The sequence below is a fragment of the Cygnus olor genome, chromosome 3 (genome assembly GCF_009769625.2).
Source record: "Cygnus olor isolate bCygOlo1 chromosome 3, bCygOlo1.pri.v2, whole genome shotgun sequence".
Lineage (NCBI taxonomy): Eukaryota > Metazoa > Chordata > Aves > Anseriformes > Anatidae > Cygnus > Cygnus olor.
The window spans coordinates 113844704-113857293 of NC_049171.1; the positions used below are offsets into that span (position 1 = coordinate 113844704).

The 12590-nt window shown below is 41.6% G+C and overlaps 1 protein-coding gene and 1 long non-coding RNA gene across 8 annotated transcripts in view; one reads left to right on the forward strand and one right to left on the reverse strand.

Annotated features, from left to right (window-relative positions):
* LOC121067472 overlaps positions 1–12590 on the forward strand; it is a 66070-nt gene that overhangs the window by 24895 nt on the left and 28585 nt on the right. For 5 of the 6 annotated variants that reach the window (XR_005818304.1, XR_005818303.1, XR_005818308.1 and 2 more), the window contains one exon: positions 244–1824. This is a non-coding gene — a long non-coding RNA (uncharacterized LOC121067472). Of the gene's footprint in view, positions 1–243; positions 1825–8099; positions 8197–12590 lie in introns of those variants that run through there. The other variant, XR_005818305.1, reaches the window with a different exon arrangement.
* Positions 901–12590, reverse strand: part of ISM1 (isthmin 1) — a 42745-nt gene continuing 31055 nt past the window's right edge. For both annotated transcript variants that reach the window (XM_040552032.1, XM_040552031.1), the window contains 4 exons: positions 10409–10676; positions 7314–7457; positions 4442–4531; positions 901–2821 (listed from right to left, as the gene is read on the reverse strand). In XM_040552032.1, coding sequence (XP_040407966.1) covers positions 2304–2821; positions 4442–4531; positions 7314–7457; positions 10409–10676 — 1020 coding nt within the window. In that variant the 3' untranslated portion in view covers positions 901–2303. The remainder of the gene's footprint in view (positions 2822–4441; positions 4532–7313; positions 7458–10408; positions 10677–12590) is intronic.

Genomic DNA, 12590 nt, shown 5'->3' on the forward strand with positions numbered 1-12590 from the left:
AATACCTGTCTTCCCTAGTAACTGACTGATCCTGGAGTTGCTTATGCTTTTCATCCATCTGCTGTCAATTTAACTGGCTCAGCTAGCTACAGGCTCCTTCATATGACCTTGCAAGAATTTACAAAACCTGGTTTCTATAAAAATTAAGGGGCGATCCCCATGTTTACCCTCTTGCTCAACTAGCCATGTTTTGTTACTACCAGCTAGTGCTAGAATATATCCATGTCTCCCCCCGACCTCCAGCTCGAGCCTGCATCTGGGAAGATCTGATGACTTGGCCAAGATTTCCAGCTGCTGAAGTTACCTCGGTAGATCAGTTCTTGTTGCATATGTGCAGTAGCTTTGCCTGGACTGCTGTGTTTCTGGAAATCTGGAGCATAAGTACAGTGCCGAGGCTCTGCAGCCTGTCAGACTAGGTCTGGCAGAGCTGGGGAGAGCCTTCGCAGCGTGCACGCCACACATTTGGTCAGAGTGGGTGTCCAAGGCCCGGGCTGCTTTTTAGCCCTCTGATTTGCAGCACCTGTGCAGACCAACACAAGCCTGACACTTCCCAGACTCAGCGGACTTAGGCATAAGTTAATGCTGGGGGGAACATGCACACGTCTGTCCGGGAAGTTGCAATCAACCAGCACCTGAAAGGCCAACAGAGCTAGTGAAAAGATTTACAATAAATATGTGTCCACATACGTAGCAGAGGGAATTGTCTTTTGTGGCCATCTTGAATCTTTTAGCTCAGATTGACTGTAATGCAAGATTGGCTGTACTGCTGTGTGAGGTTCCACATGCAGAGCACATATGGGCATCAGACCACATAACCCGAAAATACACATTTCTCTAGTGACATTTAGCCTTAGTTTTCCAAATGAAGACATTGACTTGCAGCAAGACAGGCTTTTAAAGGATGGAACTGTAAGTGTTTATTTACCCATGGTGTAATTTTTATCTTTCATAAGAACACGGGTATCAGCTGCTTAATTACAGGATTATGTATGTAAACGTGCACTTTATAAAAATTTGGAAGTAAAACCTTTGCCTAAAAAAAACAGTCTTATTCTTGGCAATCGAGTTCCATCTACAGAAGCCTTTCATGTTAGAGACATATCCCATATGTGAGTTATTGTTATAATACAATAAATACTTTACAAAAATAATGCTAGCTTTTTTTTAAAAAAAAAAATGAAGAAATTTAACTCACCATAGTCCCACCCAAACAGCTTCCTTGAAGAATAGGTTCTTCTGTAGGATACTGTACACTCAGCATATGATAAAAAGGGGAAAAGAGGCTGGTTCCATGCTTTGTCTGAGGGAACTTAGAAATGTATATTCCACTTTTCCTGTTTTTTAAAAAATAAACTTCCTTCTTTTCTTGAAAGAAAGAAGCAGATCTAAACACTCTTCATATTAAAAATTGAGAAGTAACTGTGATTCTTTTTGCCTTTGACATGATTTCCTTCTGTGGCCTCACTCCTCTAAAGACTTACAGCACACTTAATTTACAGGTAGCTGCCCTGAAGCTCTGCTCCCCAGCGTAAGACATAAGCCCTGTCAGCTGTAGTTCCACATCTGAGAAGTCTCCAGGAATGGGCTGTTCGTGACACCTGGAGAACCACTGCATTGGGACTGTTCCTTGTCCACAGGAAAACCGCAGCTACGCCCCCCTGCAGGTCTACCCCAGATGGACAGCAAGGACCTGAGCTAGAGGGTAACAGGAAGAATTCCAAGAAAGAATTGCTAGTAAGGTACTACACTCACTTTTAAGTATTAGCCTTCCAAAAAAAAAATTTTCCTTTCTTAGATATGACTACTCATGAAATCAATTATGGAGAAAACTGATGCTGTAGGTGCATTAACCTTGTAAACCATTCCCATATGGAAGAGTACATTTTTCAATCCTGTTGTTTATAATAACTTCTAAATATGTGCCCTCCTCAGCTGGGGCTTTGAGCTTGATGGTGATGGCAGCCGCTCCACTCCTCCCCACCCCCCCATCTCGTACTTATGTTATAGTTGGGGAACAAAATGAAATGCACGTTATTAAATGAACATTATTGCAGTATAAAATCTTACCAGGACAAATTTTATGTATGTCTGTATGCAAAAATAGGTGTGTGTGAGATAGAGAGATATGTGTTTATAAATTACACACACTATGAAAAATACTTATGTATTATATTACAACTATATACATTCATTAGAAAGAAACCGATCAACTCCTGTCAAGGAGATAATGCAGCAGCCGTTATCAGTTCTTTGGCATCCAGGAAATGAATGCTACTTTCTGCCTGAAGAGGAGGAAAATCTTTTCAGTATTCCCTTGCTTCTTGAAATTGCTTGTAATAGTCTTCATCTGAAGGGTTTTCTGTACACTTCTGCCCATTGTTTGGAGGCCGTGCTTCATTGTATCGGCTCCAGTCCCCTTTGCATATAATCCAGGGCAGAATGTCCACTTTGTAATGGAGTTCTGCTGAGAATTCGATGCTGATCAGGTTTGGTGTACCTGCCCCCTTCCCTCTGGTAATCAGCTGCATATTATCATCATAGCAGCAGTGCTGAGCTGCCAGCGTTGTGCTCTCCAAAGAGAGCATGGAGCGGATGCAGTATCGTGCAGTGGGCTTATAGATCTCCAGTTTTTCCTTTGGGCCACTTGCATCTTTCCAGCGAAAGTTTTTCCTCTTAATTCGATCATAGATTTCAGCAGTGCTGTATGCAACTTCTCTGGGGTAGGAGCATGGGCAGCTGGGAAGATCATTGACAACTTTGTGCATATATTTCTTCAAGAACTCACTTTTGCAGCTCATCCATCTTTCGCAACTATCAGTGTCTGTTTAAGGACAGGAAATGGAAAACTTAAGATACATTATGCAGCATCCCAGTTCATATGACCATGACAAATAGGTAAAGCATTACTGTTCAGCACCAGTGCTTTGCTTAAGAAAGAAAGGTCAGTAAGAAAAGCTTGCCTCCCTGCCTGCAATGTGTTAATGTGCTGTCTTGTCAGACACAGAAATCAAACATGTGACTGACTTTGAGAGCCTCAGGCATCGCTACTCCAAATTATATTGCAGTACCAATGCCAGCACGAATCTTTGACATTTCTTCTACCTGGCAAATTCTAACTAAGCCTCTGATATGCCCATGCAGCACAAGAGGAACTACACGGCTTTATAAGCAACAGAACTGACACAGGGCAACTCCGTTCCCTGAACTTGTACAGGGATTTGAAGCCTGTCTTAGGTTTAAAGCCTTAGTCCACACACTCACCTTTTAAGAACAGCAGATTCAGATTTTGAAAGATTTTCTCATGATATTGGAAATATCAAGATGATAAGCAAAGCCTGGATTATTGTTTCTAAAATTTGTTATTAACCCCTAATTCAGTCTTTCTTTTAACTAGAAAATACTTTTTTCTCTTTGGTCTGCATCTTCCCGAAGGGGTATTTCAAGCAGCTGTAGTTCAAACATGGAGACTGACATCTTGGCCTTCTCACAAATGCAGCCAGAAGTGATTCAGATTCTAAATGAGCATATGTGACATAATATCAGAGAGTCTGTACATTAGGAGGACTTTGTGGTACCAGAGTCATGACTTACAGCTGGGATTAAAGAGATTTATACACTAGTAGCATATTTAATACTGACTTTTTATTATTTTGCAACAGTCTTAAGAGAATCTGGTTAAACATCTCCTACATGAAATGTTGTTTAAGGTGTCTGTATCGTGCTATGGGCTTTAAAAAGCCTTGCACATCTTGCTCCACACTTAACAGGACTCTGGAGTAAGGCAAAGATTGGGACCTAAAACTCTTTGAGCAAACATTCTTGCGAAATATTTACTTAGTAATCTGTACTTCTTCTTCTTTTTGTTGTTTTAAGAGTTGTATCCCAGCTGTCATTAAACGTAGTGCTCTACCACCATAGGGAGGAGGTGCTGGAGTACATTGTTTATCCAATTAGTCCAGCATACAGTGTTTAAGAGTGGCCACACTATGGCCTCATTGGAAGGAATGTTTTAGAGATTGGGATAAGTTTTAGATAGATCATGCCCTACAAAATTGCTTTGGCTATCCCCATTTATTTTAATGTGACAGCACTATCTAAAACACTTTTATAGTATCTTCCATTCAAGGTTATATCAGCAAAATGCTAAACAGTGTTTGATTTTCTCCCTCCATTAGGGTTGAGACTTACTGCACTTTTCAGAACTAGGAAAGAGACTCACTATTTTACAACAAAAAGAGCCACAGAAATTTGTTAAGAGTTAAGAAGAGAAAGATTCAATGATGGAAATGAGCTAAGGTCCGGGTCATAAACTTAAGCAAGATAATAAATGACAATTTGACACGTTTAATGATAAACTTAAAACCTTAGTCCCACAGCGAGAGTCAAAAAAGGAAAATCTAAGTTTCTTATCTATTACTGAAAGATTGACTAGGCTGCTTACCAACTTCAAACAGTTTGGTGGCATTGAAGTCTTCACTTCCAGCCAGTAAGCTCACTTCTGTGGCAGCTGTCCGGAAGGTATCTTCTATCCCTAAGACAAACATGTTAATGGTGATGGTGTTTTCCTATTAAAACAAAACAAAATCAACCATCTCCCTGCCACCCTGTCCTCCCCTAGTTCTGCAAGTTGCTTTTGTTTGGCAGGGACGTAATCTGAAGATGTTGCTTGAGGAGGGGGGTGTTCATTTAAAAGTATAATGACCAAGCAATCTGTGGTGTTATGAAGCTAACCTCTCCTTTAAAGCATTAGCTTAGCCCTGAGGTAAAAAGTTTTCAAATTTTAGAATTTAGATTATATTTAAGCAACAAACTGTTTAGTTATGAACCTGGTGCAAAAATAGAGGTGAGAAAACAATTTTTTTTCTTCCTCTTTCAGACCCAAGGCTTGCCAGCATCTCCCAGTAATTCAGGTAGGACATCTGCACAGGCTTCACAAAAAGTCTCTTGGTCAGCTTTATGTGACCAGCATAGTCTTGAGAGCATGTAATACAAGTGACTGACAAAAAAATCCGTGTGTCCTAATGGAAACTATAAAGCATTGGCTAGAATATGATGTCTAGAGGAGACACCATTTATTTCCTAAAATAGAGCAACATGTCTGAAGACAGGTGAATAAATTTATATCTATATGTGGGCAAATATTTTTCAGGAAGTACAAAGGAAGAAAGATGCTATTTCAAGAAGAATGGCACTTGTCAGTCTCTCCCAGTGCTAGGGAGCTGAAAGGTGTGAGTAGCTGAGAGATAAATAACCTCGCCAATCAACCCCATTCCCCACCAGCTATAGCAATAAAATAATATAACAGGATCTTAAAATATAAGGATCTTCCAGCAATCTCCAGTTAAGTGTCCGCTCTCAGTAGAGAGAAACATAACATAACCAGAAAATATATTAAAGGATCCTTCCAAAGTATGCATCCTTTCATTGCTGTTTTAGTTTGGCCTGCCTGCCAACCTCATGTCACCCAGTCTATCAGTCTGTGCTGTGTAGCCTTAAAACAAGTATGTCTTCAAAGAAGCATGTGAACGATATTCTTTTTTTTTTTTTTCACCCTTGACTTGAAAACCTCTAAAGAGAGCAGAAAGATCTTTAATACATGATAACTATATGGTTAATAATGAACTCTGTTCACCATCCATCTTGTCTCCAATGAACTTTCTCCTGATCCCCTGAACCAGGGCATAATAGTGGCTTGCAAAGCTTCAAAACAGCCTCAGGCAGCTTTTCAATGAAATTATCATACGGTTTTGCCTTAACTCCATCAGTAGATGCAGAATAATAGATACCCAAGAATCCATTACAAGGCAGTAATTCACTGCTGGAATTATAAACAGTAGAAGCTGAGCTTTGCCCTTGTCACTTTAAAAATGTCAGCACAGCCTCAAAGAGTGAATATATTTTGCTTGCTGATCGTTGGGGGTCTGTTATATGACATAATATGCTCTTTCAAGTTTGCCACTGTTTGATGCTAGCTGATAATAAATACTGGAGAATATAGCTGGGGAACTACATGCTTTTTTTTGGATTTAACCCCTTATTATTGAAGTTTCAGGATGTATGAGAAAATCCAGCAGTATTTTTCTGCTGCACTAGCAGTCACTATCTTGCAGTGAATGCATGCATCTATCTGTGAGTGAAACTTCTCTCCAGCTGCCTTACCTCTTTTCTCCAGCACTGCTGATATTTCACTTCCTATAAAAAAATGACCTCCAGTTTAAGAATTTTTGCCTTTTTGTATCATTAAGTAAGCTCAGTGAAATGTATATCACCATGGCATGTGTTTTACTTCTCTTTTATTGTGGGAAGTAATGAAACTGCATATAGCCCATGCATTGTAGCATCTACTGCATCATTGCATTGCAAACTTGCCTGAAGTAGCATTTTAAGAACATCATGAGACAAGTTTCCCATAGCAGCTTTAAACTTTTATGCTGTAGGTTTGAGTGCTCAGCCCTGCTTTCAACAAAGCAAAAGCTGTATGATGGTAAGGACACTTCCATTACTGCCATTTAAATGTCTGTGCCAGCCGTTGGGTAGGAGCTAAGGAAAGGCTCCTTGTCTTGGACATCTTGTCTGAATGCATTCAAGCCAAAATTACACTTTCCTTTGTCTCATTATGCACAGCTGTTGCAGGACCAAACTTGCTGTTTTTAATTCTCTACAACTGACCAAGCAACATGGCAAGAGAGATGACATTTCCACCTTAACATAAATGTTGACTTTCTAGGACAGGAGGTTTTGTAGCCCAATAAAAACACAATCTCTTAGGTCAAAAACAACCAGGTATTTAAAGTATTTTTTTCATATTAATATATGTGGAGTCTTACAGTAACTATATATATGTTAGGCACAAAACTTAAAAGCCATATAACTGGGGGAGCTATTTGTTCACCACACAGGCACATCTATTCACTGCCCAGCAAAATACGAGCTCACAGAGGCAACAGTTAGCATGGCTGTTTCGAAACTCTAAAGTTAATACAAATTTGTTCATGAGAGTAGATTACACCCTTTGGAATACAAAACGTACTGCGAACAAAAATGCCTGCCATAATCTAAAAAAACCTGTATTCGTCTTTTAAGTCCCAGGGGATAGTAGACTGCAACTAGCAGTACATTATTACTAGCAAAGAACCTGCCGTTTCATTTCACAAATGCCCTTGAGAACCAGCATGCCTCTTCCCAAAAAAACTCTTACCTAGCCAAGGAGCAAATGGGACCTTGGCTTTGCGTGCAATAGGGCCCATCTCTCCCTCCATTGCCCCCCATTCCCACTCCCCTTCCTCCAGCAGTCCGAGAGGGTGTAACCAAACCTGGGCAGTTTGGCCTGTCGCAGGTCCGTGACTCTGTGGCGGTACAGGCGTACCCACAGGACCTCGTCCGCTTCTGATTGCCGCTCCCACAGGTGACGCTACAAAGGGACCATGGGCTCCAGTCTCCCTCACCATCAATGTAATCTGCGCAAGAACAAAGATGAGGAAGGAAATGAAGAAACAAAACTCCTACTACCCCAAACTACTGTGTAGTGTTTTTTATTAAGAAGGCAAAACAAGAATGGAATCCAGATGTCTCTACCTGAAGCTTGGGCTGAATGCCAGGCGTAAGCCTGCTGTTTAAACGGTTTTCACACTTGACGCTCCTCGGGGAAATGCATGCAGCATTATTTGAAAAAATATTTCCTTTCTCTTTTGACCTTTTGGCAGCTGAGAATCCTCAGCTGCAAAGCTGGGTCATGAACTAACAGTACACATCTATTCACATCATTTCCCTGTATATAGGAATATGTTTTCTGACCACAGACTAATCAGGCACAGGATAAATTAAGTTTTCTTTTTCTTTGCTTCAAAACACACAGAAATAGCACAACAATGCTTACTTTATTAATTTTTAGGACAGAATGAATGTCAGACTGTGGGAGGCTGAGGGTCATGTGTGAAAATTGCAAATTTTGTTCTTCAGTCCCTTAAACAGGAAACAGATATTCAGGAATACTGCCATGAATATAGGGGTCTGCATATTCACCTCGCACCCATCAAAACATACAATTTGTAATGATTCATCCAAATTATTAAATAACATCGAATCTGATTCTTTACTAGGACAAGCCTTCTGATAAGGAAACATGACTTCATTCTCTTCTGGTAGACAGCCAAGACAAACAATACCAAGTCTGCACTGCTGAGGCTCGGTGGCACTGTGAGTATCTAAACACCTTAGAGCTAGACCCGTTTGTTTGCTGAGCTAATGGCTGCACACCCTACCTTGCATCAAATGCAGCCCACAGACCAATCCTTTCACTTTCATTCCCACCAGCCTCCTGACTTTCAGCCTCCCCAGCTGAGGTCTGTCCCTCTCCATAGCTATAGGCTGACCGTGTATGCACAGGCACAATAATGGGACAGATCCCTGCCCTCACAGCCGCCCATGCTACACGCAGTTCCTGCTCCCCCCTCACTGCCATGCTGTCTGTGGGCTTCCTGAGCTGGTTAGTAGAACACATAACTTGATTTGTACCATATGTAACGACTGACGACAACTCTGTGGGGTGCTATTAAACATTTATTGCCGGGAGTATGGGAAGGTTATATATCTCACTCGTAGCGAGCTGCCTAGATGCGAGTTCCTCGTGGCAGGGACCTTATGTGTTTCTCCTCCTTTTCTTACACCGCTGCTGATTGCTACATCAGCATACTTGGACCAGGTGTCCACTGGTCAGGTGTGGGTGGAATTATGGTCCCTGCAGTACAATCTTTGTGCAAAGAGCCATGATTCTGGGCTTTGCCAACAGAAGGGCACTGCAGAGGTCTGAAGAGGCATACGACCTTTCAGGAAAATGCGATCTGCCCTCCCTTACTAGCCCTGCTCTCCTTTCCAGCCCTTTTCTGACTGAATCTTTTTTCCATGTGGCTGGCGAGATAGAACGAGGGTGAACAGGTGTGATGCTTGTCAAAGAGCCCAGCCCGGGAGGCCAGGGTGGGCAGGCAGAGCACCGCAGGGTGCTTTTTAGCAGGGGCGAGGTGAGGGTGATAGGCAGGTAAAATGTGCGAACAGTCTGCTGGCTGGAACTAGCCATCAAAGCGGACAGGATCTGCTGCTGCATCCTCCTGGCAAAGCCAATGGCATGCAACATTTTACACTAGTCATAAGGCCAGGAGTCTCTTGCAAATAGCAGGGTGCACTGGTGTATGGCAGAGAGCTCGAGGATGATTTTCAGGCCTGCCTACATAGTGTTTATACTGCACCATGAAACACACAGTATCTAATATTAAATATACAGAGTTGGATTTTCAGCTGGATCTCAACCTGCTCTCCCTATTTTTATATTTGTAAGTCTTATTATTTTAATTCTACCACAATTATTTGTGAAAGAAATTTTATTTTGCCTAAATGAATAACTACCTAATACATGAATTCTTGGCAACAAAGCGTGCCCATGACTAAATGCAGGTGCAAAAAAGAAGGGATAGACTTCAATCTTCTGGCCACAAAATTTAATACATATGTATACATTTAAATACAACATTCCATGGAAAGGCCATCTCTAATGTTAAGGCTCTTGGACTTAAGCAGGGAAAAATAAGACTGAAACAATGCAAGACAGCCACTCTGCAATATCTAGGTGATGCAACACAAGTGCCAGGGTTAAAATACTGTGGCTTTGAAACCCTGCTCTAACTAATTTTATTTATTTATTTATTTATTTATTTGCATAAAAACCAAAATCTAAGAGGCAGTAAGCTACCTGTGGCTCCTGGGGTACGCATATTAATTCATCTCCCTTGAGCCTTTCCCTGTGGATAGCTACACCCCAATGGGGCAGTGAATAAATGTAGCTCCTCTCTGTTTCTAGTTTCTGCAACCGTTTCATGCAACAAGCTGAAAACAATTGTTTTCGCCATGACACATCTGGAAGAGAATTAAACACACAAATACACAATGTTCCTGCTGCATATGCCACTCCCCACACATGCACCAACATAATTTTTCTTATTTGTGTATCCACCAAACACTACCACGTTTTAGATCTTGCTTATTTATCCAATAATTATATTTTAGTTCCCAAACCACTGCATGATTCTAAATTTGCACTTATCCTTACTCTAAAAATAAATATGAAACCTTGTTTCCTTTGCTTTTTAAAAAAGTACACTTAGGACTAAAAAAAGGTCCTCTTATGGGATAACTGGTATGATTTTCAAGATTATAGACTTACTAGTGGAATGTAGCTACCACAGTACAGCTTGTGCATCTGCACAGATTTGTATTTAAAAGCTGATGAACAAAAGCCACATGTTGAAAAATTCTATTTTGTTTGGCCTGCTTTCAGCAATGCCTCACCATTTTCATTTCCCCCAAACTCATTTTACAATCCCAAGATGCCCATAAGAGGCCTGGAACGCAAACTTACCATACTCTGGCTGCTCCTTGGACTCAAACGTTCGGTGACTGGGTGCATGACTATCCCACCCACCGAGAGGGTTTAGGAAGTTGCTGTCCTCAGTAGTGCTGTCGTACTTGTAGTCCTGGTCACCACTGCTCATGCGAGTCAAGGTGGAGGACCTCTGCCACCAGTTTCTCCAGTCGGGTGATGGGACTGGCCAGCTAGGCTTGCTGCTCTCTTTCTGCAAGTCCTTGTCTGTCTCAGTGTCGGGGCCATCCACCACTTCAATGGTAACCTGGGGGATTCAAAACAGACCGGAGTGTCCATCAGCATTGCCCCTAGTCACGGGGAAACCCTCTACATGGCAAAGGCAAATGAGATGCTGCCTTGCAAAGGGGCTGTGTAATACTGTAGGGTTAGCTTGTTGTAAACCATATGTGGATTACTGAGCCCAGAGATATGCAGAGGCTGAGTGATTTCTTCTGCTACCTCTGCTGAATCAGACCTTGGAACAAAGGCTAGGAAAAATACCGTGCAAAATGATAACCCATGCTGTGCCTAAAACCTTTGCAGCAGAACTTTCTGCCTTATGGGGAAAAGATGTATAAACCTGGACATATATGACGAGGAGAAAGAAAACGAACTCTGTTACTCTAAATATGCTGGGGCTGAATCTGAGGCAAGCATGAAGCACACCAGCATGCAGAGCCTGTTCCGAGGGCTGGGAGTGACTCAGCACAGGGCTAAATAAGTCCACGGGTCTGCAGGTGGAAGACAGAGCCCAGGGTCTCCACGGTGCCAAGGTGTTTGCCTCTGCCTTGCCCTCTAGTAGCAGCTCAGCCATCCCCTCATGCTGCCCACCTCGCAGCACCCGCACTTCCATCACACCACGGCACGGGATGTCACTGCTGTGAGAAACCACTGTCTGTGGCGATGGGAGCCAGCAGCTCTTTCAACCAGTGCCATACAAATCACTTGCTGCTGAGCCAGCTGAAGTGGGTCCTCCTTCTATGCTTTGGTGTAAAATCATATGCAGTCCATTTACAGCTTCTGCAGAACCCAGAGGTGAGATTCAAAGTTTTCTGCCCAGTTCACTCACATACATCATGAATATAAATATAATTCTGCATAGGGAGAGCCCCTGATGGCTTATGCTGAACAATGTGTAATTATGAAACTCTTGGACAAATATTCTGCGTGCATATAGGTGGCTATTTAGGTAGAAATAGGAACTAGCCGTCAGAATCCTTGGCTCTACGCAACTGTGCAAGCACAGCATGACCACAGATAAATCACGAAATGCTCTGATGCTTCATGTTAGTGTGTTTCTGTGATTATATTGGACTGGCTAAACAACCATGATACAGAAGTGAATATCAGATATACCCATAATGTTTAATATGTACAAAGGTGTTTTTCATGATTTATAAACTTACAAAACAGTCTTTCAAGACATTACTCCAGGAAAATTGTGTTCCTTTTTGGAGAAAGGACACTTTGCATCTGTTTCATGCTTTGCTTTTGGCCATACACAGAGACATTGAAATAAAACAACTTTGAGGCTACTACGAAGCTCACTGGGAGAAAGAGCAAGAGCGAGGGAAAGTGCAGTTGTCAGCCTAATATCATCTTTACACAAGAGATATGTTACTCCCAGACTAAATGTGGAATCAGAATGATTACTTCATTAACCTCAGTTTCTACAGACCAAGAATTAAAATGTATTTCATAAGTTTGAAAACAACAGGGTTAGTTCAGGGATTCAAAATTGTTGCATCGACCCAAGCAAAACAGAGTTTTCACAATAAGTGAAAATAAATGATGTTACTGAGTGGGTAACACTGTGCACCACTGGCCAGTCAGAGGACTTTGGTACTGACCATGTGAAAATCAGTATGACTCTAGTACTTTGGTAGCAAGTATTTTTAAGACCACATTAACATTGTAAGCAATGACTCAGCAAAGTGGGGAAAAAACAAAACCAAAAAAAAAACCCTCTTGTAAAAAAGGCATGGAGCACTTGATAATCATTTCATTTGCTTTGGTAAACTGTAGTTATATGATTGCGAGTCAGGGTAAGCTCCCATTATTTCAGCCAGGTAAAATGAGAAGAAACAAAGGGATTTGATTTAAAATAATTATTCAAGATGCTGATTCAGCTTAAGCAAAAGAGGGTTTGCAGAAAAAACTTCCCAAACTTCTGTTGGGC